The sequence below is a fragment of the Otolemur garnettii genome, unplaced genomic scaffold (assembly GCF_000181295.1).
Source record: "Otolemur garnettii isolate 467f Iridium unplaced genomic scaffold, OtoGar3 scaffold00197, whole genome shotgun sequence".
In the NCBI taxonomy this organism is placed as follows: domain Eukaryota; kingdom Metazoa; phylum Chordata; class Mammalia; order Primates; family Galagidae; genus Otolemur; species Otolemur garnettii.
Genome location: NW_003852592.1, coordinates 2,234,351 through 2,253,444, shown reverse-complemented (window position 1 = coordinate 2,253,444; position 19,094 = coordinate 2,234,351). Strand labels below are relative to the sequence as shown.

The window sequence follows — 19,094 nt, the reverse complement described above, 5'->3', positions numbered from 1 at the left end:
TATAAATAAAATAGAATGCATTTCTTTATTCCTGTATTTTTAAAATGAATACAAGACCTTGTGAGTAGGGGAAGAAAACTTGGAAAACAAAGAAGCAGAAGGAAAAAATTAACTGTTACTTCACCACCTAGTAATAACATTGCGAATGCTGAAAGTTTTCATGTTCTACATCAGTTTTCTGTACTGATAGAAACACTTATTTTTATTACATAAAATAGTCTCTTGCTGACCGTATTTTTTTCATGACTCATAGCCCTTTGTTTTTGTTAAACGGCAGAAACTTGGAGTGCTCAGAGGAAGATTTTTTAGGCAATCTGCCTGGCAAATAGGCAACTAAAAAAACCCTGGAAAGTCAAAAAATTGAGAGGTTTATGCTTGGCAAGAGGCAGTGCTTGGTTATAAAGGCATTTTGTGGGTTAAAGAAATGAACAAGCAATGGGAAGGTGGAGAGGAAAGTGGGGCCTGAAACTGCAGAGCCCAGGACTCTGCTGGATGGGGAGAGATGGAGAGACAGAGGGACGGTCACACATGAGCTCAGATTCCCTTTAGGCCTGGGTTCACTATTCAGTCTGTGTAGCCATGGGTTGGATCGGATCTTAACCTTTTGTGACCTCAGTTTTTTCATCTTTATTTATTTATTTTTATTAAATCATAGATGTGTACATTAATGCAATCATAGGGTACAATGTGCTGGTTTTATATACAATTTGAAATGTTTTCATCAAACTGGTTAATACGGCCTTTGTGGTATTTTCTTAGTTATTGTGTTAAGACATTTATATTCTATACTTAGTAACTTTCACATATACCTTTGTAAGATGCACCGTAGGTGTGGTCCCACTAATTACCCTCCCTCCACCCAGCCTTCCCCCCCCTCCCCTTTCCCCTTCTTCTTGGGCTATAATTGGGTTATAACTTTCATAAGAAAGCTATAAATTGGTTTCATAGTAAGACCTAGTACATTGGATACTTTTTCTTCCATTCTTGAGATACTTTGCTAAGAATCATCTTTATTTTTGAGACCGAGACTCACTCTTTGGCCCTGGATAGAGTGCCGTAGCATCACAGCAACATCAAATTCCTGGGCTCAAGGGATCCTCTTGCTCCAGCCTCCCAAGTAGCTGGAATTATAGCTACTGGCCACAATGCCCAGTAAGTTTTTCTATTTTTGGTGGAAACGGGTCTGGTTCTTGCTCAGGCTGGTCTCAAACTCCTATGTTCAAGCAGTTCTCATGCCTCAACCTCCCAAAGTGCAACTATCACAGGTGTGAGCCGCTGTGCCCTGCCATTTTTTCATCCTTAAAATGAAGGGAGTTGATAGTCGGCCATTGTGGCGGGCGCCTGTAGTCCCAGCTAATTGGGAGACTGAGGCAAGAGAATCGCTTAAACCCAAGAGTTTGAAGTTGCTGTGAGCTGTGATGCCATAGCAATCTACCAAGGGCTACATAGTGAGACTCTGTCTCAAAAAAAAAAAAAAAAAAAAAGAGTTGAGCAAGTAATCTATTTCTGAGGTCCTTTGCTATTCTAAAATGTTAGGGTTTTGTGTTTGTTATAAAATGTTTCCATTTTATGTTAACATCCTAAGATGTAACCCCAAACGTTTCAAATTCGTAGAAAGCCTCTGAGAAAGTTGAGGTGAGACTGTGAGGGCAGGAGACTGCATTAAATTCAGGTGCAAAGGCAGCACCTGTGGCTCAAAGGAGCAGGGTGCCGGCCCCATATGCCGGAGGAGGAGGGTTCAAACCCAGCCCCAGCCAAAAACTGCAAATAAATAAATAAATAAAGGGGAAAAATTGGGGAGGTTCAAGGACTTGACTTTTAACACAATAACTAAGAAAATGACATAAAGGCTATGTTAACCAGTTTGATGAAAATATTTCAAATTGTATATGAAAACACCACACTGTACCCTATGATTGCATTAATGTACACAGCTGTCATTTAATTAAAAAAAAAAAATTCAGGTGCAAGGTCAGGACACAAATGGCAGACCAGATTCCTGGCAGCCCAAGTAGATGGTGCCCAGTTACAGGAGTCATAGGGTCCCTGCCGTGATGGCTGCACTGGGCAGGAGTGTGATTTATTCTGGGGTCTTCATGAAGCAGAAGGTATATGTTGTGGGGTATGGCTGATCTGCGCTCTGCAGTAGATGGAACAATCAGTTTTCTGTGGCTTATTCCTGTAAGCTCTTTGTGAGACTGCAGTGGTAGATTAAGGAAAAGCGGCTCTACCACAGAGCCCGGCTGCCGTCCCAGATATCCCTAATACAGTGATCACAATGAGTAGGATTAATCTTTTGGTTTGACTGGACCCAAGGGTTAGGGGAAGGTGACCTGAAGCTGGGTTGTGCAGCCTGCTGCCCTGTGACCTGTGACCCCACTCCTGTGGTTCTGTCTTAATTAGTGGTCGAACCGCTAATGGTAGAATCTTTTTAGCATTCCCAGTTGTTCTGGGTATTTCGTGTGAAGTGGACTGTGGCAGCTAATTTTATGTGTCAGTGTGGCTGGACCCTAGTGCCCTTACAGTAATGTTATTTGGGATGTGAATAGGGCTCCATGTGGGTTTTTTCCCCCGTACCAACTAATTCTCCCACTGTCGGTGGACACTGATTGGGTGCCCTGCAGTGCAGCTCATGCCGTTGTGAAGCTGTCTTCGTGGAGTTGGCCTCAGGCCCACAGGACTGCCCCTCTCAGATGCCAGTCACATGCCCACGCCTCTCTTCTGATTTCTGAGCAGATTTGGGGATTTGCAGAGTGGCTCCCCACGCTCAGGGAGACGCTTAACTTGTATTTACCAGTTCATTATAAAGGATGTGCCTGGAACAGCCAGATGAGGACATACAGCAAGGATGCAGATGTGCAGAAAGAAGGTATAAGGGTGGCTGCTGGGGCTCCGTGCCCTGTGTGAGTCTCGTGCTCCCTACACCTCCTGTGTTCACAGTCCTGGAGGACGCTCTCTACCCTTCTTGGGTTTTTTTTGGAGGCTTCATTGTTTAGGGTTGATAAATGAAATCTTTGGCCATTGGTGATGAACTCCACCCCCAGCCCCTCTCTCTGGAGGTTGAAGTGGTGGTGGGAGGGGTGGGCCTGAAAGTTCTAATCCTGTAGTCACTAGGTTGCTTCCCTTGGCAACCAGCCACCATCCTGAGAGGCTTGAATAACAGAAGACATTCTTTCCATTTTCATAGCTCTTAACACTTAGGAAATTACAAGGGTGTTAGGAGCTTTGGCCAGGGAGATCAGAGGTGTCTGTCTTACCAGGTCATAGTATCTAGTCAGCCAAGGCCTTGCGAAAGAGCCCCTGCAGCCAGCTGCCCTGTGTCCAGCAGTCGCTGAACTTGCACTCCCCCTTGAGCCAGTCCCACATTCTGTCTGTGCACTGGCCTCACTGTCCTTCCTCTTCCCTAGGGGACCTAAATCTGTGGGGGCAGGGAGGTGGATGGCTGTAAGGACCATTTGTGTCTCTAGAATTTTGTAACTGACTTCACTTCTACATTTCAGCCATGTTTAAATGATTTTTTTTTAAACTCTATTTTACACTATTTCAGACTCCCAAAAAGTTTGCAAGAATAATGCAAAGAATTCTTAAACACCCTTCACCCAGACTCCCCAGATGTTAAACGTTCTAACACATTAGTTAGATCATTTTGTCTTTCTGTATAAATTTGCTTTTTCTCTGAAACATTTGAACGTAAGTTGTAGCCTTATTGCCCCCTTACCCCTAGAAATTTCCTTCCATAAAGCAGGGAAATTCTGTTCCACAACTGCAGTGCGATCAAACCCTGGACATTCACATTTGCAGCATGGTACTGTCATCTATAGAGCTTGTTCAGTGTCATTGCTGTCCCACTGATGGGAAGTACAAATAAATGTAAGTATACAGTTATAAAGTGTACAGGTAGTGGGGCCGGGTGTGTTGGCACAGTTGTTAGTCCCAGCTATTTGGGAAGCTGAGCTAGGAGGATCGCTTGAGCCCAGGAGCTCGAGGCCAGCCTGGGCAACATGGTGAGACTTCCTATCTCTAATTAAAAAAAAAAATACAAATTAGAAAATTTAGAGAACTCTGAAAGTCTCATACCTATAATTTTTTTTTTTTTCATTAAACAAGCGAGGCTTTGGCTCGGTGCTGATAGCACAGTGGTTACAGCACCAGCCACACACACCAAGGGTGGCAGGTTTGAACCCAGCCCAAGCCAGCTAAACAACTGCAACCAAAAAATAGCCCAGCGCCTGTAGTCCCACCTACTTGGGAGGCTGAGGCAAAAGAATCACCTAAGCCCAAGAGCTAGAGATCGCTGTGAGCTATGATGCTACAGTACTCTATCCAGAGTGACATGGTGAGACTCTGTCTCAAAAAAAAAAAAAAAAATACAGAGTTACCATTTTGGGTGGTGCCTATGGCTCAAAGGAGTAGGGCGCCGGCCCGTGTGCTGGAGGTGGTGGGTTCAAAGCCAGCCCAGCCAAAAACTGCAAAAAACAAAAAACCGAGGCTTTAAGCCATTTAGAAACCCACAACATTCTAAGACGTGAAACAGATAAACCCCAGGAGAAGGGAGCTGGCTTTCTCTCTGCCTCACATAGAATAGGGTTCTTAGGAAAGATGAAGGGAAGAGTCAAACAGTTTAGAAAGTGATTAGACAACAGAAGAGGTTAACAGTGCCTTCATTTGGATCTCGTAGGGTAGGGATGACGTCATCTTGGGTGTAGCTAAGTGGCTTTTCTCAGCCTTCAGGCATTTAAAATGAAAGATAACAAGCAAGTAGTCTGTTTAAAAACATCTCACTACTTACAGTACTTCAATGTGGTCCAGATCACTTTATGTAAGTTGGTTAGGACCTGGCTTATCCTTGCTGATAAGGAAAAGACTTCCATTATCTCCCAGTGCTCTGGACTGGGGATGAGCAGGCTTTACATGGAGCTTAGCCACGTGGAAGCAGGGCCAGTGGACGGTGAAGATGGAAAGTCCCGGAGCCCAGAGGAGAAGGTTTCCTGCAGAACTGACGATCTCTAAGATCCCCATAGGTTCTTAAGTTGCATAATTGCTCTATATTTTACATTTTCAAAAGTTTGAGCGCACAGACCTGTGTTCTTGTCTTGGGAGAGAAGTGAAGAGGAGACCCTGGGTTCATGTCGGGAAAAAGGCTGCCGCTTCCAGCTTGGCACTTGTAGCACAGCCGCTAGGGCACCAGCTGCATACACCAGAGCTGGTGGCTTCGAACCCAGCCCAGGACTGCCAAACAACAGTGACAACTACAACCAAAAAGTAGCTAGGCATTGTGGCGGGCGCCTGTAGTCCCAGCTACTTGGGAGGCTGAGGCAAGAGAATCACTTAAGCCCAAGAGTTTGAAGTTGCTGTGAGCTGTGATGCCATGGAACTCTACTGAGTGCAACAAAGTGAGATTCTGTCTCAAAAAAAAAAAAAAAAAAAGAAAGAAAGAAAGGCTGTCACTTCTTCCTGTGGTGGAGTCAGGTTTCCCTGGAACCTAATTCACGCATGAGTGGGTAACCTGCAGCCTTCTAGTCCATAAGTGCAGCCTTTTAGGTGAATCCAAAGTTTGCAGAACAAACCCTTTTATTAAAAGGGAGGCAGCAGAGAGAGATATAGCATTTTTTGCCTCCTTTGGTGCTTGAAAAGAAGAATCTGATACAAGAAGGCCGCAGGTCCCTGCCCCTGGGACCTGTTCTGCTGGTGGCCTCCCCACGGGACACCCTCAGATGCAGCATGGTGGATGCGGTTGGGTGTGGCAGGTGACAGGTCCATGATCCTCTCAGTGTTTTTCCTCTTGTTGGCCTTGTTCCCACTGGAAGATGTCTGAGGTACACTCCTGGACAGGCTAGGCACCCACCCAGAGACTGGCTGGTGGAACGTCATGTTCTGGCCTGGAGCAGGGTCAGTGGTACGTGTCCCTGTGTTGTGTCAGGCCAGCTCTGCCCTGTTCACAGTGCTCAGGTGGCAGGGAGAGGCAGTCTGCCCTGGAGCACGTGGGCCTGTCTGTGGAGGTGTGACTTGGACAGAATGTGGGCAAGAGGAGAGTACCTGAGTTTCCCGACCAAGCTGCCCGCCTGTCAGCCTTTTATCTTGGTGAAAGTGACCCCTGCACCCTGTCTTTGTTTTGCTGTCTTGAGTTTTGAAAAAATTTGTTCTTTTCCTACCAGGGAGTTTAGACACTTCTGCTAATTACTAATCCTTTCAGGAAGGGGAAACAGCCTTGGAGAATTTTCCAGGCCCCATTCTTTCATCTCCATTGTTATAAAGAGCAAAATTAAGGCTGTAGCTGTTGATATTAAACTCAGTTTCTAGAGAGTCCATTGACCCTGGAGATGTCTTTAGATCAGTGTGCTGTGTAAGGTTTGTGTTGAACATGCTGTCATCTCTCTGTGCAGAGCGCTCTGTTCATGCTTTCCCATGATTTGCCTGGTGGCAGAGGCTTTGCATCTAATAAATAACCCTGAGTAAAGAATAATGGAGGCTGGCTTTAGGCCGCTCAACACTTGTTATGGTCACCTTGCAAGAGAGAACCGTATAGGAAAGAGGAAGGGCTTCTCAGAGAGCTGAGAGGGGTTCTGCTGCCCTTTAGCTGAAGCAGATCAGAGTCTGCAGGGGAGAGTGAGAGGAAGCGGCCCAGAGTACCGCACTTAGACAAAGCCCGGGCCTTCACAGGGGCTTCTCCAGAACTGCCATCTGCTGATTTATTTGGATCTGCAACTCACTTTGAAAACACGGCTTGGGAGGGGAGCCAGCCCCTGTGAATCCAAGCCTGTCCCTGTGTCCTCCTGGAGGTGGATTTGGTGTGGGTATTCTGGAGGGCCAGCACTGCCTGGGGTAGGGGGTGGGGGCCTGGCCTGCAGGACGCATCTGCATTTCCTCAGGCTGCCCCAGGTCCTCCTCCAGGGGGTGCTCTGACTCCGCCATCTTAAGGGAAAAACGAAGTCCACACATCTGAGGAAATCATGCAAAAGAAGTTGCAAAAAACCCCAAATAATAAAACATGTCACAGTCCCCAAGTCCAGAGCCGGTGACAGAGCAGGGCCCTCACAGTGCCTTGGGGCAGGAGGCTCCAGAAGTCTTTGCAGAGCCTAGATGTGTGCATTAGACCTGGATGGTAAATTAAAGATACTGCACGCCTCTAATCCAGGCCCAGTATTTCATGCCTCAGTACCATCCCTTACAAGTGAGACAGTGAAGCTCTTGGGAGATGAGCTGTTAAACTTCTTCCCCCAGTGTTAGGTAGGAGTTAGAAGAGTTTAAACAACGACAGCTTTGAAAAGACACATCTACAGTTGAAGGCAAAGTGAAAACATCACATTCGTATTTTTAACCTGTCCGGTTTTTATAAGACCTCTAGGGGAGAACTCCAAAGTATGGGGAATAAACAGGCCGTGTGTGTAAGTAGGAAAGAGGAAACTAGTGTGTTTGAGCCTCAGCTCGTCGTATTTCTCAGGCTGGGTCTCAGCATGTTTCACCCTTGCCGTGAACCCTGCCTGCTGAGGCCTCTTCTGTGGGAGGGACAGGTGCTCTGTGCCTTGGGTAAATCAGTTCGAGTGTCACGTAAATGAAGTCCAAGGTGATGAGAAGTCAGCTGGGGGCCGGTGCTGCTGTGTGTTTCTGTGATTTGAAGGATGCTGGAATTTGGGTAGTAATTTAAAAGCTGTGTGCTCCAATGATCAAAATCGGCCCTGCCTCCTGGAGTGAAGAGCGCCTGAGGCCGTGTGGACACCGGTCCCAACAGCACAGTCAGCTGGGTGCAACCCTCCAGGGTGTGCAGTGCCCTGCTGGTCCTGGACATTGACCTCGGAATCCAGCAGCGCCTCCTGCCTCCTCTGTTGTGCCTGTGGTGGTCTCACGGTGGTTCCCTGTTCCTTTCATCCTTCTGTTTATAAATTGGAGTTCTGCAAGGAACGTTTATTCCCCTTTCCTGTATTTTCCAGTCCTCATTTTTGATGGCTTGGTCAGGCAGCCAGAACCCTTCGGACTCTGAGCAGTGGCCACTCAGCATCCAGTGGCCCTGGGAGCAGTGGGGAACTCCCGGGTGCCTGAGAGGGCTGTGTGTGGTGATGTCCTTGTCACTGCACTGCACTGCTGTGGGGCTGGAGTGCAGCACAGCCCCAGAGCCAGCCAGCAGGCAGCAGGCTGGGGACATGGGCACCTGCTGGCTGCACTGAAGCTCACCAGATGCTGGGAGCTGTACTTAGGGCTTGGCGTGAACGCTTGAAGACATTTCTGGCCTTACTGGGTTGTTGCAGGCGTGCAAGAGACGTGAAGACATAACTTGCCCACCGGCACATGACTGGTGAGAAGCCAAGCTCAGTTCAGACCTCAGTCTGTCCAGTTCCAGGAGACTGTTCCCAGCCACTAGACTGACTTGCACCCCCGTGTTAGTTTCTGTTCACTTGGGGACTAAAGGTCGGGGATAAGAGTACTGTGCTTTGAAAGGGGCCCCCTGTGGCTGGCTGAAGTGAGCGAGCCCATCCTTAGCACTTGTGGTGAGCGTGAGTGAACACCCTCCCTGGGTGGGTTTTTTTTTTTTTTTTGAGACAGAGTCTCACTTTATCGCCCTCAGTAGAGTGTTGTGTCATCATAGCTCACTGCAATATCCAGCTCTTGAGCTTAGGTGATTCTCTTGCCTCAGCCTCTGGAGTAGCTGGGACTACAGGCACCAGCCACAACGCCTGGCTATTTTTTTGTTGCAGTTTAGCCAGGGTGGAGTTCGAACCTGCCACCCTTGGTATATGGGGCTGATGCCCTAATCACTGAGCCATAGGTGCCGTCCTCTCACTGAGTGTTTTGTGACTCCCTTTGTCGCCATCATCTTCCTAACGTGGGGCTGGAAGGAGAAATCTGAGATTCTTTCTTTTCCTCCTCAGCGCATTTACTATCTTTCCCTGGAATTCTACATGGGCCGCACTCTGCAGAACACCATGGTGAACCTGGGGCTGCAGAACGCTTGTGACGAAGCTATTTATCAGGTACGGGGTGCTCAGGGGCGTGGGGGTTTACTCTGCGCTGTCTAGGACTGTGCCCGCGCTCCCCTCTTGGAGGACAGTGGGGTGTCCGTGGGGAGAGAGCAGGATCAGTGGGAGGAGGGCACGCCACTTGTAAGCACTGGGTTGGATGCTACGCCCAGGTGTGGAAGTTTCTAGAAGCCTTCGCACCTCCACCCCTGGGGCAGACTGAGAATACTAAACCACAAAAGTGGCTGGTATTAGCCCATTTCCACTCACTTTTCACACCTCTGGGTTCTTTCCCCAACCCCTAAGATAATCTGTGGAGCTTATCCCACCACAGAATTGCCCTGACAGAATAAAAACTGATTTTCCTTAGTTCTTCATTGGTTGTTCACATTGGACTTAATCCTCTCGCTGTCCTCTGCAGTATGGGAATGGTGCTGTGCTGGTGCTGGGTCTGATCTGTCGCTCAGTCTGATCTATCTACTCCCACGCGGAGGGTCTGGGCAGAGCTGTCCCTGCACCATCTGCTTCTGTGGGGTTTGGGTTTTGCTGGGAGCAAGAGTGGCTCAGCCAGATGAGACAACAAGTATCTCTCCTCAAACAGGAATCTATGCTCAAAAGTTACCTAATGAGACAGAAGTTACCCCAGCAGGTGGTCTGTCTGCTGTGTGTTAGTGCAGGATGTGTCAGTATGGAGCTTGGTGCACACACTGTCCCAGTACTTTCTGCTTTCTGTGGATTTCACAGTTGTATGCATAGAACAAATGTTAATTATTATTTTATTATTATTTTTTTTTTTGGAGATAAAGTCTCACTGTGTCGTACTTGGTAGAGTGCTATGGCATCACAGCTCATGGCAATCTCAAACCCTTGGGCTTAAGCGATTCTCTTGCCTCAGGCTCCTAAGTAGCTGGGACTACAGGTGCCCACTACAACGCCCCGCTATTTTTTATTGCAGTTGTCATTGTTTAGCTGGCCTGGGCTTGGTTCAAACTTGCCACCCTCGGTATATATGGCTAGCACCATAACCACTGTGCTACAGGTGCTGAGCCCCAGATGTTAATTTCTGAAACTTTTTTTTCATATAGTTCTTAACATATGGTAATGATTTTAGGGGATGTTTATACCACAAATATGCAATATGTTTATAGTTTTTATTGTATAGTGTGTTAATTATAGAAACTTAGAAAATACAAGTAAGAATGTATACTTTAAATTTTATACAGTTTTTTTGGCTCAGCACCCCATAGCTGAGTGGTTAGGGGACCAGCCATATACACCGAGGATGGTGGGTTCGAGCCTAGCCTGGGCCTGCTAAACAACAATGACAACTACAACCAAAAAATGGCTGGGTGTTGTGCCAGGTACCTATAGTCCCAGCTACTTGGGAGGCTGAGGCAAGAGAATTGCTTAAACCCAAGAGTTAGAGGTTGCTGTGAGCTGTGACGCCATGGCACTGTACCGTGGGTAATGTAGTGAATCTCTGTCTCAAAAAAAAAAAAAAATCTAAGATCTGAAAATGAAGAGGCATCCTGTGTTACTGGCTTGGCTGACTGGATGTTACTAAGGTGTTGGTACTTCCCGGGTTGATCTGCAGATTCAATATAATCCCTATTTGGCTTCCTTGTAGAGATTGACAAACTCACCCTAAAATCAATATGGCAATGCAAGAGACCTGGAATAGTCCAAAACATTTTGAAAAAGAGCAAAGTTGGAGGACTCACACTTCCCAGTTTCAAAACTTGCTACAAAGTGGCCGACACCAAGATTGCAGCCTGGTTCATAAAGACCAGTGGAAGAGAATTGAGAGTCCAGAAATAAATCCTCAGATTTGTGTTCAATTGCTTTTTCTTTTCAATTAAAAAAACTGTGGCAAAATACACATAACATAAAAAGAAAATTACAAACGTAACCATTTTTAAAGGTACAGGATGGTGGCGGTAAGTACATTTATATTGTTCTGCAGCCACCTCTGCCACCCATCTTAGACCTGGTGTCTGCCCCAACCGAAACTCTGTACCCACTAAATTGTAACTCCCCATTCCCTGCCCCCCTCTGCCTCTGACAGCCCTCATTCTACTTTGTGGTTTTCTTTTTCTTTTTTTTCAGACAGTCTCATTTTGTCACCCTTGTTAGAGTACTATGGCATGTTAGCTCACAGCAACTGGGAACTCTTAGGCTCAAGTGATCCTTCTGCCTCAGCCTCCCAAGTAGCTGGGACTATAGGCACCCACCACATGCCTGGCTATTTTTAGAGACAGGGTCTCACTCTGGCTCAGGCTGTCCTCGAACCTATGGGTTCAGACAATCCACCCTCATTGGCCTCCTAGAGTGCTGGGATTATAGGTGTGAGGCAACGTACCTGGCACTTAGGAGGTTTTAACTACTGGAAACTTGGGCAGCACTTGTGGCTCAAGGAGTAGGGCGCCAGCCCCATATACCAGAGTTGGTGGGTTCAAACCTCAGCCCTGGCCAAAAACTGCAAAAAAAAAAAAATGTAGAAATTAACTACTGTCATTTCCATGGACCGATTTTGATACCGGACAAAGTGGCGCCCCAGCCAGCTCAGCTGAGCAGGGCTGGGGGAACTGTAGCCTCTGTCTTGGCTGTGGCAGCCAGCAGAGGAACTGGCGGGCTGGAGCAAGCGGAGAGAGCTTTCCTCTCCCACCAGAGGCTCCAGTAGCAAAAAAGACTCGACTGGGCAGGGGAAAACACTGGCGATTCCTCCAGTGCATCTCTAATTGGTCCATTTTCAATCCTGCTCCTGATTGGTCTATTTTCAGACCAATCAGCTCAGCTTTCAGCTCATTGGACAACTGCCCCTATATAAACCCCTGAGTAGCGAGCCTATGGGCAGATCGTCACAGACCTTCCAGGGAGAGAGAGCAGGGGAGGGAAGACCTCAGCAGATCATCGAAGATCATCCAGGGAGAGAGAGAGCAGAAGAGGAAGAGCTGTAACACTTGGATCCTGCTCTGCAAGGAAGTTTGGCTCTTTGTAAGAGCTGTGACAGTTATACTATGCCCTGCAAGGAGGTTTGGCTCTTTGTAAGAGCTGTGACACTGGTATAAAACCTATCTTATCCTGCTCTGCAAGGTTTGGCTCTTTGTAAGAGCTATAATACCTGTTAAATAAAACCTAACTTCCATCCTGTGGTCTGTCAATTCATTCATTGAATTGTCAAGACCAAGAGCCTGGAAATTCAATATCAAAAGTCTGGTATTGATTTAACATTGGATTTTTAAGTCTAAGCTAAGCAGATTCTTAACTTTAGCTTTTGGCAGAAGCTTACAAGACTTAAACATCTTTCAGCCTATCATCTGAGGGACAATGTTAAGTAATATTAAGGTGCTGCATCTGTTTTTGTTTGCAGTTGGGATTGGACTTGGAAGAGCTGGAGGAGATAGAAGAAGATGCTGGCCTTGGCAATGGGGGCCTGGGCAGGCTGGCAGGTAACTGCACCTGTCTGGGACAAGCTCTGCTGGCCTGTGGGCTGGGTTGGTGGCTGTGTGGTGAGGCCAGAGTCAGATGTGTTCCTGAGGCTAAATTGACTTACCTCAGCATGGACAGGCCCATGTGTTCTTTACATTGAATCTTTAAGGAACACAAGTTCTCTGTCATACACAAGGGCGCTTCATAATTATCATGAAGATTAGATTTGCCTGCATTGGATGAGCTGGTGCTGGGAGGGGTTCCTAACAAGCTGACTACTTTCTAGGGTCCAAAGGTCAGTAAGTAGGAGAAAGATAGGGAGAGGAACATGACTCAAGAGCATAGCCTTGCTTATGGGCTGGATTCCTCGAGCTGGCACAGTCACCAGACCGCCCAGGAGCAGTGGAGCCACTGCCCTCAGCCACTACCCCCTCACATCACTGCGTTCGAGAACACATCTGTTTTTTTTTTTTTTTTTAACATCTGTTTTGTTACTGTTTATTGTTTTAAGTATTCTTACTGGCCTTTATGGAGAGAGAGAACAGTAGAAATAATGGCCCCAGTGAGATTTGATTTCACTGTATAGCCTGGCCCCTGGCTCTCTTTTGAGAGTTATCATTTTGTAAAGGGAGTTCATGCCCTAAAATTTATCCATGGGGAGCAAGTGTTCTTAGGTTTTCAAATTTTAAGTACTCCAGAATTATAAATGCAACAAGTTTTTCTCACACAAACCAGCATGTGAATCTATGTTAAAAAATTCAGGCTGGGCGCAGTGGTGCACCCCTATAATCCTAGCACTTTGGAAGGCCACAGTAGGAGGATCATGTGAGACCAGGAGTTCAACAAAGTAAGATCCGTCTCTACAAAAAAATTTAAAAGTTAGCCGAGTATGGTTGTGCACACTTGCAGTCCCACCTACTTGAGAGGCTGAAGTGGGATGAGTGCTTGAGCCCTAGAGTTCAAGGCTACAGTGAGCCATGATGACAGAACTGCCCTGCAGCCTGGGCAGCACAGTGAGAACCTGTCTCAGTAAAGAAGTGAAAGGAAAATTTCACCCACCTCTGGATGTGAAAGGCAGTGTGCCCTCCACGGGCTCCTCAAACTCAGGGCTGTGCTGTGGTTCCCAAAGTGTACACTGAGCCCAGGCCTGCCAGGCCACGGCCCCATTCTCTCCCTGAGGCCGTCTTGGAGGCTGCAGAGCAGGAAGCTTTGTGTCCTTGGTGGCCCTGTAGGACAGTGAGCCGTGAGGGTCTTTAGCTCCCTCCACACCCCCAGCTCTGTGACATGCACCTGATTTCTGTCGTCTATCTATTTTGGCCCTTCTCATTAAGCCAGGCTCTTAAACTCAAGGGAAGCCCAAGGCTCTTGCCCACCTGAGGGTGGCCAGTTCCCCCCACTTACCTCAGGGCTGGTGCCTGCCCTGGCCTTTGAGACTTGCATCCATTTGGGGTGTCCTGGGCCCTTCGACTTCCAGTCACAGTTCCTGGCCTTAACCTCAGCAAGCCTGGGCCAGGGAGGCTGCTGGCTCCTCTAGCCTCCCGAGAACAGCTGGGCTGCACTGACTCTTGTGGCCCCATGGGTCTCTTGCCACCTAAAGAGCGAATCCCCAGAATAGGAGCTGGGCCTCACATCTGTGGGTCTCCCTCAGTGAAGCACCTGGCAGGTGTCTGCGTGCGTAATGGGCTGGCATCTGGTTTGTTTATTTCCGCCCTATGGATGGGTGTCTTTCTCAATCCCAAGTCTAACAAGGTTGCTTTCTGGTCTTTATTGAGGACACGGTCCTTGCTTCAGTTTCCAGCTGCTCCAGCCCTTCTTGGGGACCCTGGCAAGCTAGAGCTCGGGGGTCTGGGTAGTTGTGGGGGGCACAGTACGTGGCACTGGTCACACATGGGGTGGGCTTTGCTGTGTAGTGTGTGGTGTGGAGTAGTGTGTGCTGTGTAGTGTGTGGTATGGAGTAGTGTGTGGTGTGTCCCTGCATTGGAACTGGTCGGATTTGGGTAGGATCTGCAGAGGTTGGGGAGGGGCCCCAAACGTCACCTGTTCTCCATGGGACTCTCCCTTCCCCACCCTCCCGCACCTGTGTGGCCCCCGTGGTTAGACTTCTGAGTCCTGCCACATGCCCTGTGGGCCACATCCCAGCTGGCCTGCTGACTGACTGATCTGTGATTGGATATTTTAGCCTGTTTCCTCGACTCCATGGCCACCTTGGGCCTGGCAGCTTACGGCTATGGAATCCGCTATGAATTTGGGATTTTTAACCAGAAGATTGTCAACGGCTGGCAGGTGGGTGAGATTTGGTTTCTTCACTGATTTCCAGTTATCATTGGCACAAGAAAGTAGTACCACTTCAGTTTGGCTCTTATACTTGAGCTCCTTGGGAGACTGCAGGCTGAGCAGCAGCCCCACCAAGCCTGGAGAGCTTGGGTCCTGCGTGAGCTCCTCTTAGTCTGCCTCTGTGTGGGGACTGGTGGGGACTGTTAGTCAGGGCAGGGCTGAGCTGTCTGCAGTGAGGTGGTGAGGGCTCCACAGGCTGCTTTTCTGACTGTGCTGAGCAAGAGGAACAGGCAGGAATAAAGGGCATGGTGCTCTCAGGAATCTGCCTTGGTCGGATGTTGACCTTGAATTGCTAGAAAAGCAATTATTGTGGATTTTTCTCCTTCTGCCTTTGGTCCCTGACCAGTGAGGGGTTGGCATCCTTGGGGTTAGAAGCTGCAAAATACAAAGTACAGTGGCCCTTGGGAAGAATAAGCCTCAATTTCAAAGCATCAGTATACAGCCAAGCAAGGTGGTGAGGACCGTGTGAGTGGAGAGAGTGATCTTGGAAAGGCAGCCCCTCCTTCCAGGCCCTGCCCTCCCCTCCTACAGCTCTGCAGACTAGAAGTCTGATATTCCATCTGTTTATTTAACATCATTCAGGGCCTAAAAGTCACAGATAAAGCAGGCTGGGGCTAGTTTCAGAAGACGTATGGTATCAGAGCAGTGCAGTCCCAGAGTGGTGGCATTTGGGCAGCAGAGTCTGTTCAGTTGCTGGATATCACCATCAGCGTCTGTAGGATTTACGGATGTCGCTGTGTAGAATTTAACATAACAGACACGTATGAGCTGTCACAGTGGTTGATGCTGCTGTGTCTAGTGTAGTGGTTCTTAATCTTCCTAGTGCTGCGAGCCTTTAATACAGTTCCTGTGGTTCACGACCCACAGGTTGAGAACCACTGGTCTAGTGGGAATGTGTACTGATGTCTGCCCCTTACTGTGAAATGTACCTGAAGTTAGTGATTGGTGGGTGGAGACGTGTCACTGTAGGCCTGGGACTAAGCGTGAGTCCCAGCAGTCTGCATATCTCCGCATGTTTGAGAATGCTCTTCGTAACATGTTGGCAAAGAAGCCTAAAGGGAAAACTTAAAAACTGATTTGCATCCATTGCTCAGTTCATAAAAATGCTCATTCCAAACCTTCCAACAAAAGGTGCCTTTCCTAGGTGCCCTCCCAGGCAGTCCCCAGCCTGCTGGCGCTGTTTCTGCCAGGCTGGCACTCATGCCCCAACCCACCCCGACTCCACTCCTTCGTGGCCCATCAGGTGTAACGTGTGGATTCTAGGCAGGAGCAGGGGCCCTGCTATGCCTAGTTGGCATCATGGGTGTGAGGAAGAAGGTGCTGGAGGTTTCTGTTTCCCCACCCAGACGATTTTCCTTCTTCAGTACTCATTCCTGCAACTGTTGCCATCTTGTGTGAGTTTAAGGCAATGAGTGGGTGTGAATCCTCCCCTTCTCCCAGCCTGCATTCTTGGAGACTGATTAGGGGAAATGGTTTTTACTTGGCTTTAGCTATGGCAGAAATAAACACAGGCTATGGCTGGCCAGTGACCCATGGCTGGCACCCAGGCGGAGGGGATAGGAAGTGCAGGCCACTGTGGGAGGTGCCTGCTGCCTCTTATGTTCGAGAAGCTGCTGCTGGCAGATGACTTTGGGAATTACTGTGCAGAAGACGGCTGGGCTGTGGTGTTGGGGAGACTCACAGCAGACGAGGAAATGCCACCAGGAAGTGGAAAGGCAGATGCGGACAGGTCTTGTGGGCTCTGGGGAGGTGCGTGGAAGCCCTGGCATCTCCTGAGAGCAGAGCCCAGACTCTTGCTGGTGCCTTTTCACTGCTGGGTCAGACCCATTAAAAGAAAATCCCTCAAAGACTCATACTAGGCTGCTTGTTTAATCTGAAGAAGCACTTGATTTCACCTCCATGATAGCTGATGAGACCACAGGACCCTGCGTGTGCCGCTGTGCCAGTCAGCTTGCTGTGCTGCCTGCGGCCCTACCACATGTTCCTGCTCAAATGCAGTCCAGGCTCCTGCTTGGCCAGGGGATATTCGTGGTTTTACTTATGGGAATGGTTTTGCATATTTACTGGTCTTGGGTGCCACTGGGTAGTTTTTGGAAAATTAAGGCACTTTTCGGAAGCCCTCACAGAGCAGCGTGTACCCCCGTGGTGCGTTCTGGGTGCCACTGGCTGCCAGCTTGGCCCAGCAGGTGCTGATTCTTGGTGTCACTTTCAAAGCAGTAGCTTCTGGTGGTTCTTTTCTCATAACAGCTTTAAGGAGATGTAAAGTAGTTTCAGTTTGTTAAAAATGGGTTCCCCATCACCACTATCTCCAGAACTTTTTCATCACCTGTAAAAAGCAGGTGATGAAAAGTGATCACCCAGTTGCAGTCACACCCGAGCCCAGGACGGCCGGTCTCCTGCCTCCTATGCCTGGGGTATGCAGCTCTGGACATGTCCTGTGGGTGGCCCTGTGTGCCTGCTGCTTTCCCGCACTGGATCCGTGTCACCTAGTGCCCTTGTTCTGACACATTTCTGGATTTTGTGTGAGTTTGTTGCTTTACTAGTCCAAAATGTCACTGTTACCTACATGGGAATCTTGACGGGGTAAGCAGGCTGTAGTTTTGCCTCATGCCAGGCACCATGGGTGGAACAGTGAGGTCGTGCTGGCTGGGCCAGCTCCTCCTGAGCGTGCTCCTGCCCGCCGGCCCCTTTCCAGGTGGAGGAGGCTGACGACTGGCTGCGCTATGGCAACCCCTGGGAGAAGGCTCGACCTGAGTACATGCTTCCTGTGCACTTCTACGGGCGTGTGGAGCACACACCTGATGGCGTGAAGTGGCTGGACACACAGGTACCTGGGCACTGAGGGTGCAGCAGGGTGGGTCGGGCTGCCCGGGCTCGTGGACACACAGGTACCTGAGCACGGAGGGTGCAGCGGGGTGGGTCGGGGTGCCCAGGCTCGTGGACACACAGGTACCTGGGCACGGAGGGTGCAGCGGGGTGGGTCGGGCTGCCCGGGCTCGTTTGTTATCCCCTTGACTTCTTTAGGGGCAGAGGGAGGGGTGACTGCTTCCCTGGGGACATAATTGAGGGTCAGAGGCAGGGACCATTTTATTCTTCCTCCTATACCCAGTTCTTACCCCTTGGCAGGCCAGCCCAGCAGTGGGGCCCTGCCCACAGCAGTGGGAAAGTGTGTTAAGCGCCAGCTATGTGGCGTAGCAGGAACTGTGTAGGGGTGGAGATCTGCAGCCAGGCATGTTCTCTGGCTGCCTGATGACACACCTGTCACTGAAGGACAAGCAGAGAGCACTCCTGTGGGATGAGGGCACTGCCCCCTAGGTTGGACGCCCGCAGCTCCCCAGAGCATACTGTGTGCCATTCACTGCCTGCAGAGCCTGGCACAGGTCCCAGCAGCAAGAAGCCACAGTGTGGGAGGCACATGCAGGCAGAATCTGGGCATAGGTGTCGGGGAGCCAGCAGCAGAGCCAGGAGGAGGCACTGAGACCTGGTCACCCTGCTATGCAGGGAGGGAGCATGATGGGAGTGGTCCTTATGAAATGTACTTTTAAACGTGGACTACAGCAGCTGGAGCTCTGTCCCACAGGCCAAAGAGGCATGAGAAAGTTTGTTTCCTTTGAAAAAACAGAGAAGGGCCCAGTGCTGTTGGCTGTCCACAGGGGATGAGGAGGACTGCGTGGACATTCTGAGCAGGATGCAAGGAAGGCCTTGAAGGCCGGCCTGGTGGGGACAATGCTGGGGTGTTCTGCCTCCGACTTCATATTCACTGTAGAATATGGACTATAGAATATGGGCTGTAGGAGTGTGAGACAGGGCAGTTGGAAGGAGACGGGAAGGGGAAGGTGACACTGGGACTGCAGTCTTGGTGGCCCCAGGCACAGTCCTGTGACTCTCTGTAACATGGACACAGCTGTGCCCTTGTGAATCATAAGCAGCTGGCATGTAGGAGAGCCTGGGGACCACAGTGACCTCAGGTCGGGGCACCTATACAGAGGTGTTGCCTTTGGTCAGATGGGACCATGAAGCTGTCAGGGAGGGAGCATGCTGGCCTGGGGGAAGGACACAGCGGACATGCTGTGGGGTGTTGAGAGTGGCAGAGGACACTCCAGGCCTTCTGTGGGGCTGCTGTGGGGCATCGAGGGTGGCAGAGGACACTCCAGGCCTTCTGTGTGGATGCTGTGCGGTGTTGAGGGTGGCAGAGGAGACGCCAGGCTTTCTATGGAGCTGCTGTGGGGCGTCGAGGGTGACAGAGGACACTCCAGGCCTTCTGTGGGGCTGCTGTGGGGCATCAAGGGTGGCAGAGGAGACTCCAGGCCTTCTGTGTGGATGCTGTGGGGCGTTGAGGGTGGCAGAGGAGACTCCAGGCCTTCTGTGTGGATGCTGTGG

At 49.4% G+C, this 19,094-nt stretch overlaps 1 protein-coding gene across 2 annotated transcripts in view; it reads left to right on the top strand.

Annotated features, from left to right (window-relative positions):
• PYGB (glycogen phosphorylase B) overlaps nucleotides 1-19,094 on the top strand; it is a 40,033-nt gene that overhangs the window by 2,383 nt on the left and 18,556 nt on the right. Inside the window, exons 2-5 of one of the 2 annotated variants that reach the window (XM_003801082.3) lie at nucleotides 8,865-8,966; nucleotides 12,322-12,400; nucleotides 14,560-14,663; nucleotides 17,410-17,541. In XM_003801082.3, the coding sequence (XP_003801130.1) occupies nucleotides 8,865-8,966; nucleotides 12,322-12,400; nucleotides 14,560-14,663; nucleotides 17,410-17,541 (417 nt within the window). Of the gene's footprint in view, nucleotides 1-8,864; nucleotides 8,967-10,843; nucleotides 10,889-12,321; nucleotides 12,401-14,559; nucleotides 14,664-17,409; nucleotides 17,542-19,094 lie in introns of those variants that run through there. The other variant, XM_023507660.1, reaches the window with a different exon arrangement.